General features: G+C 45.1%; 1 protein-coding gene across 1 annotated transcript; it reads left to right on the forward strand.

Moving 5' to 3' along the window:
- The first annotated feature begins 214 nt into the window (after window positions 1-214).
- Window positions 215-6,900, forward strand: Spmip10 (sperm microtubule inner protein 10). The gene is made up of 3 exons (XM_006997936.4): window positions 215-363; window positions 3,280-3,388; window positions 6,590-6,900. Exons 1-3 carry the CDS (start codon window positions 278-280, stop codon window positions 6,797-6,799), a joined length of 405 nt encoding a protein of 134 aa, XP_006997998.1. The 5' UTR covers window positions 215-277; the 3' UTR covers window positions 6,800-6,900.
- The last annotated feature ends 768 nt before the right edge of the window (window positions 6,901-7,668 follow it).

Below are 7,668 nucleotides of genomic sequence, written 5' to 3' on the forward strand. Positions count from 1 at the left end.
GCAAATACCACCAACTGAACTGCATCCTTAGGTTCTAATCCAACCATGTTTTCCTGTGTCTGTCAAATGTGCAGGGGCTCCAACTATTGTCATGCCTTAATCAATAATGTTTTTCATGAAGAGACTTACAGACACTGTGAATATAGCTCTGAGCTGCACATTGCTGGCTCTCAAGGGTTGCTGTGGCATTAGGATGATTGTTACATCAACAGCAGCAGTTTCATCAGAATTGGGCTGTATGAGGTTCTAAGTGAGAATTCTGTCATTGCTGCCAGTGATGGCTTTGGAAAAAGATGCCTGTCCTGCTTTACCGAAACTGGACGACAGTGGTGCAGCAGGGAACGAATCTAAGCCTGCCAATAAGTGAGGAGGACCTCGGGGTTCTGGGCGGTGGGTCATTGTGTTGTCTTAGACACAGTGCAGGGCCTCACAAGCTAGGCAGGTGCTCTACCACTGAGTCTCATCAGCCTCCCCCGCTGCACCCCCAGGACAGGCTCTCATGTGGTCCAAGCTGGCCTTGACCTCCCTATAGAGCTGAGAGGGACCTTGGACTCGATCTGCTCCCACCTGGAGTGCTGGGGATACTGGTGTGCACCACCAAGAAGTGCTAGAGATGGGACCCAAGCTTATGTGTGCTAGGCAAGCTCTCTACCACCTAAACTGCGTTCCCTGCCCTTGTCAGCCCCTTAAAATGATTATTTTTCTGTTTTTTTTTTTAATTTAAAAAACCATTACTTATATGTATGTATGTATCTGCATGAGTTTATGGGCAAGCACGCTGTGTGTGTGTCCATGTCCTTGGAGGCGAGGAGGGGGTATTAGATGTGGGGGGAACTGGCAGTTGTTCAGTGTGGGTGCTGGGAATTGAACCCCTGTCCTCATGTAGAATATTCAAGTGCTCTTAACTTCCCGGTCATCTCTGCTGCAAACTTTTTTTTTTAAATAGGTTCTCTCACACAATACACTCTGACCACGGTTTCATTTCCCTCCACTCCTACCCACCCCTGATTTTCCCTCTCCCTCAGATTTTTTTTTTTTTTTTTTTTTTAATCTTCGTTTTTCGAGACAGGGTTTCTCAGTGCAGCTTTGCGCCTTTCCTGGATCTCACTCTGTAGACCAAGCTGGCCTCGAACTCACAAAGATCCACCTGCCTCTGCCTCCCAAGTGCTGGGATTAAAGGCGTGTACCACCGCCCTGCGAGATTTTTTTACTCCACCTCTGTTTCCTCTTAAGAAAAGAGCAGGTCTCCTAGAGAGGACAGCCAAACAAAACAAGATACACTAAGACAAGGCAAAAGCCCTCACATCAAGGCTGGACAAAGCAACCCAGTAGGAGGATAGAGTCAGGAGCAGGCAAAAGAGTCAGAGATACACCCGCTCCCGCTGTTAGGAGTCCCACAGAAACACCAAGCTAACAACCATGACGTGCAGAGGCCCCAACGAAGATCCATGCGGGCCCTGTGCTTGCCGCTTCGGTCTCTGAGCCCATGTGAGGCCTGCTTGGTTGAGTTGGTGGGCCATGTTGGCCATGTTGGCCTGGTGTCCTCCATCCCCTCTGACTTATACAGTCTTTCCTCCCGCTTCTGAGACAGTGTCTCCTTCAGTTACCCATGCTGGTCGGTAGTTTGTGAGGCCTCTGCCTCCATCTCCCAAATAGCTGAGATCACAGGTGTGTACCACCAACCCTCAGTGAGTCCTGGGGTTTCTGTTGCTGATTTGTTGTGTGGTCTGAGATCTACGAGAGCACAGTAAATTTGAATTTTGTCTTAGCTACTTTTCTGTTGCTGTGAAGAGACACCATGGCCAAGGCATCTTGTAGAAGAAAGAGTTTCTAAGAAGCTTATGGTTTCAGAGGATTAGTCCATGACCATCATGTCAGGGGCATAGCAGCAGGCAGGCAGACAGGCGTGGTCCTGCAACTGAGAGCTCACATCTCATAAACAAGCACAAGGCAGAGGAGAGAGAGAGAGAGAGAGAGAGAGAGAGAGAGAGAGAGAGAGAGAGAGAGAGAGAGAGAGAGAGAGAGAGAGAACTAGGAATGGCAAGGGCTTTTGAAACCTCAAAGCCTACTCTCAGTGACACACCTCTTCCAACAAGACCACACCTCTAATCCTTCCCAAACAGTTCCAAACAGTTCTACTACTGGGTACCAAGTATTCAAACATCCGAACCTATGGGGGCCATTCTCATTCGAACCACCACATACATGCTTCTTAGCATTTATATAGAAAGTTTAATGTTCCATAGAGAAAAGTTGGTGCAAGGATAGTGAGTCTGACTTAAATATAGAGCTTGGATAAATCCAGAATCCAAATTAGTCTTTCCCTCCCTCCTTCTCTTCCTTTTTTCTGGCTGTATATTCCCTTTGGACAATTCATAGGTATGAAGCAAATTGCGGTGTACTATATTCACTCTTCAAACTAAACTGTAGAGCTAAAGGGAAGGCTCAGTGGTTAAGAGCAGCTGCTGTTCTTCCAGAGGACCAGAGTTCAGTTCCTAGCACCCACACTGAGCAGTTCACAACTGCCTCTAGGTCCAGCTCCAGGGGCTCGAATGCCCACTTCTGGTCTCTGAAAGGCATCTTCGTGCGCACACATACACACACACACACACACACACACACACACACTTCCCAAATCAAAATCAAAGTCTGGGTTGTATGTACATTTATAGTTGGGGTACACATACCCAGCCCTAACTTGATCTTGGTGATACTTGGGTTGGTTTGTTTGTTTTGTGGAAGGGTCTCACTCTGGCCCTAGCTGGCCCAGTACTCAATAGGTAGATTGGATGGTCTCCAGAGCAATCCTCTAGCGTCCCAACTGTTGGGATTAAAGGCCTGAGCTCCCACGTCCAGCTGGCTGGCTGCTGAGATATTGAGAGGGCTGGCTTGCTGTTAGATGCACCTCAGCAGCACAGCTCTCTGTCCTGCAGATGTAGGATGTGATGAACACAACTGCATCCATTCCTTAGAGCAGTGGTCCTCAACCTTCCTAATGCTGCGACCCTTTAATACAGTTCCTCGTGTTGTGGTGACCCCCACCACCACCACAACCATAAAATTATTTTCATTGCTACTTCCTGTCAATTTTCTACTGTTATGAATCACAATGTAAATGTCTGTGTTTTCCAATGGTCTTAGGTGACCCCTGTGAAAGGGTCATTTGACGCCCCGCCCTCCTCCGCCAAAGGGGTCATGACCAACAGGTTGAGAACTGCTGTCTTAGAATGACGTGGACACAATTTAACTTAATCCCCTTTCTCCTTTCCTAATCTTCAGGTGTGATGACGTTCACTTGCCACGGTTCTCAATAAAGCAAGGCATGTTCCCATCACGTTATGTTATGCCTTGGAAAGAAAACATGAAATTCAGGAATGTGAATCTGCAGGTATCTTCTCACAAATATTCAGGTTAATGCCTGCCTATGGCTGTTAGAGATAACGATGCTTTCCACCAAGCCTGACGGTCTGAGGCTGACCTGTGACCCACAGGATGGAAGGAGAAAACTGATTCCTGCAGGTTGTCCTCTGGCCTGTGCACACAGGCTCACTAAATAAACTAAACGTGATAATAAAACTAAAGCCAATTTAATCTCTAAGACATGTATAGCTACGGAAAAAAATCATTTTCATTTTCATATATACATGTAAACAAAAAGTAACCCAAATGCAAACTTAAAATGGACAGGTGACAGCATTTGAGGTCACATACACTCATGTGCAGGGTTGGAGGCTGAGCAGGCGTAGGTGTCGTGAATATCAGTGAAGCTACAGGACTGGAGCTATGTTTTTAGATGATGCTGACTATTCAAAGAGAGAGCCATAGGAAGAGCTGGGCTGGATTTACAGGTTGAGACTTGCCCACTCAGTGCTACTAGCCAATTTGAAAACGTTTTCCAAATTCAGATTGACCATTATAGATCTCTTCTTTTCCCTGTCCTCCCTCCCTCCCTTCTTCCTTCCCTTCTTTCATCCCTCCCTCTCTCTCTCCCTCCTTCCATCCCTTCCTTCCTCCTCTCTTTCTTCTCTTCTCTTCCTCTTCTTCCTTCTCCTTCCTACAACCCCCTCTCAAATTGAGTCTCAACTCTGGAGCCCAGATTCTCCTAGAACTCACTATGTAGCCCAAGCTGGCTTTGAAACTCATGGCTATCCCCCTGCCTCAGCTTCCCCAGTACTAGGATTACAGACATGAGCCACCATACCTATCTAGTAAGTTATTTCTTTAAAGAGTTAAAATGTATTATTGCATAAATAATTTGAAAATTTCAATTGAATAGTTAATGTTGAATAGGAATATGTTTTGGCAAGACGAAAAGAAGTCTTAGAAATGATGTTTACATGGGATAAAATAAATTATAAAACATGGCTCAATTATTTCCTTAAAAAATGCTCATGCACAATGCTATAAAATTTTAAAAGTTATGTTTTCCTTGAGATATATGGAGGTTTTTGTTTGTTTTGGTTTAGTTTTTGTTTTTTTGTTTTTGAGACAGGATATTTCTGTGTAGCCCTAGCTGTCCTGCCTGACTCTGCCTCCTGAGTGTTGGGATTAAAGGCATGTGCCACCTCCACCCAGCCTGGAATATGAGTTTTAATCTAATACTTAAAACAAAACAACAACAACAACAACAAAAACCTAAAGAAATTAAAACACAGGTATGAAATACCAGTCTACATACGCTTATTAAGACTTTCTTCAATTTTGAGGTGTGTGTGTGTGTGTGTGTGTGTGTGTGTGTGTGTGTGTGTGTGTGTGTGTTAAAGCCTTGTTGTATATTCCTGGCTATCCTGGAATTTGCATATAGACATGCTGGCCTCTAACTGAGATCCACCTGACTCTGCCTCCCAAATGCTGGGATTAAAGGTGTGTACCACCGTGACTGGCTTTTCTTCAGTCTTGATATTGGGATCTATTTTATATAATTTGTTGGCTTAATAAATAGCATTGCAGGGTCTGGAGATGGCTCAGTGGTATACGAATACTGACTGCTCTTCTGGTGGACCTGGGTTCAATTCCCAGCACCCACATAGCAGCTCACAACTGTCTCTAACTCCAGTTCTAGGGCATCTGACACCCTCACACAGACATACATGCAGGCAAAACACCAATGCACATGACATAAAAATAAATAAATTAGAAAAAAATGAATAGCATTACATGGTGAGTCACTACTTTTAACTACCTTTTTCACTTATTAGAAATACAAGATACAAACTTTATGAACTGAAATTGGAAAAATTCAGTGTATTAAAGAAGTTCACTCACTGTTGTTATAAAAAGTATGTTTCATTCTGTCTTTCTATTGCTGTGAAGAGACACCAGGGCCATGGCAACTCTTTTAAAGGAAAACATTTAACTGGGGTGGTTTACATTTTGAAAGGTTTAGTCCATTATCCTCATGGCAGGACATGGAATGCATAGAGGCAGACATGGTGCTGGAGAAGGAACTGAGAGTCCTACATCTTGATCTGCAGGCAACAGGAAGCGAACTGTGTACCACACTGAGTATAGTTTGAACAAAGGAGACCTCAAAGCCCCCACCACCACCACCATGACACACTTTCTCCAACAAGGCCACACCTACTCCAACAAGGCCACACCTACTCTGACAAGGCTACACCTCCTAACAGTGCCACTCTTTATGAGCTTATGGGGGCCAATTATATTCAGACTACCACAAGTGTAAGCATGTGTACATTCAGACTACCACTTATGTGTAAGCATGTGTGTGGGGATGCTCTGGTTGGTTCACCATGTAGGTCCTGGGGACTGAGGTCAGGTCATTAGACCTGACAGCCTCTGCCATCCGAGCCATCTCCTCAGCCCCTCTTTTCCTTGTGTTTTGTTTTGCTTTTGTTTAGGCGTGAGGGTTGACCCTTCAGGCTTTCCTGTGGTGCTGAGCACACTGTACCACTGAGCTGACGCCTTCAGCTGGATCTTTAGCGAGTTTAAGGGTGTTTCACTTTTACAATGTAGTTTAATGTGTTCCCAACAATTTTTACAATATTACCAGTGACTCTGTGTGTGTGTGTGTGTGTGTGTGTGTGTGTGTGTGTGTGTGCGTGCAGAGTTCCACCTTAAGAAGTTACCATGAACTATAAAAAGAGAATGAAATGAAATAGCATGCTCACACTAACTGTTAATATTCTTATTAGCTTATTCTTCCCTTTCCATTTTTCTTAGATGCTGACACACTTACATAAATGTAATTTAAACATTAAAGAGAAAAGAAAAAGCCAGACATGGTGGCACACACATTTAATCCCAGCACTTGGGAGGCAGAGGCAGGAGGATCTCTGTGAGTTCAAGGCCAGCCCTGTCTCGATAGCTAGTTGCAGGTCAGCCAAGGCTACCTAGTGAGATCCTTCCTTTAAAATAAAAGGGGGTAGAGGTAGGGGTAGGGATCTGGAGAGATCGCTCAGCAGGTAAGAGACTGATCTTCCAAAGGACCTGGGTTCAATTCTCAGCACCCACATTAGTAATACATTCTAATATAGTTACTTGGGTCGGGAGGAAGAAAAGAAAAAGTCTTTAAATCTAACATGAAAATGACGTCTGGTGCTGTTCAGCAGAATATTTTCTCTCTTAGCAAGCAGATGCGTGTGGGATCTATGCTGGCCCCTTGGAAGATTCTCTGTTCTGGGGTCACAGTGAGCGGCTTTGCCATGGCGAAGACCGGAAAGTCATCATGAAGAAAGGCCCACCGGAGATAAAGATTGCCGACATGCCTTTGCATTCGCCTCTGTCCAGATACCAGAGCACCGTGATCTCCCATGGCTTCAGGAGGCGACTGATCTAATGGGCTGACCTTGGGGTAGCAGTGTGCTTGCCCAACACACAAGAGGCTCAGTGTTCTAATCCCATTACTACCAAAAAGAATAAAATTATAAAATAGTTCAATCTCTTGCCCTCTCTTGGTTCTGGTGCTTAATTTAAGCTCATTGCATTTCGCCTAAAAGTTTAATTTGTTTGATGATTATAAGTCACTAGCATTATATAGAGATCTTCGAAGCTTTGGAAAGGGCATCAGTTCTGAGGCTATCTGAGGTCAAGCGGGGAGGAAGGAAACCGCTTTTCTGGTGGCATTTCACTCCAGGTGGATAAAGAGCAACCAATGGGCCCAGCCTACTGTCTTGGCCATGCAGCTCCAGCCACTGTGAGTCCTTAGAGCCGCCATGTCCGGCCAGGACTGTTTTGCAGCGGACATCCTCGGGCTTTTACAATCTCCCCACCCCATCTTCTGCTTTGATCTGAGTGTTACAGAGAGGAGAGATGATATGGATGTCCTGTTTAGACACGAGCTCCACAGTCTCTTATTCTCTGCACGTTGACCAGTTGTGGGTCTCTGTATTAAAAAGAAGCTTCTCTGATGAGGGTTGCAGAGGTTGGTTACCCCCATGGCATTTATTCCACTATAGCAACAGCGGGCATGTCTTCCAGGGCTCATACCTGGGCGAGACTGTTGCTTACCTCTCTTCTTTGGCACCGTGCATAGACCCTCCTGGGACTCAGAAAGCCAGCCAGCTGTGATGAGTACCAAGCTTAATTTCTCCACATCCTGTGATTCAAGTATGTGGTGTATTCAGCAATGAGGTTTTTACCATCGACTTCTGGAGGGTAACTGAGAACAAAGGCATAACTTGTAATATTAGGGGGAGGTGGCGATGG

Source organism: Peromyscus maniculatus, chromosome 19, assembly GCF_049852395.1.
Source record: "Peromyscus maniculatus bairdii isolate BWxNUB_F1_BW_parent chromosome 19, HU_Pman_BW_mat_3.1, whole genome shotgun sequence".
In the NCBI taxonomy this organism is placed as follows: Eukaryota; Metazoa; Chordata; class Mammalia; order Rodentia; family Cricetidae; genus Peromyscus; species Peromyscus maniculatus.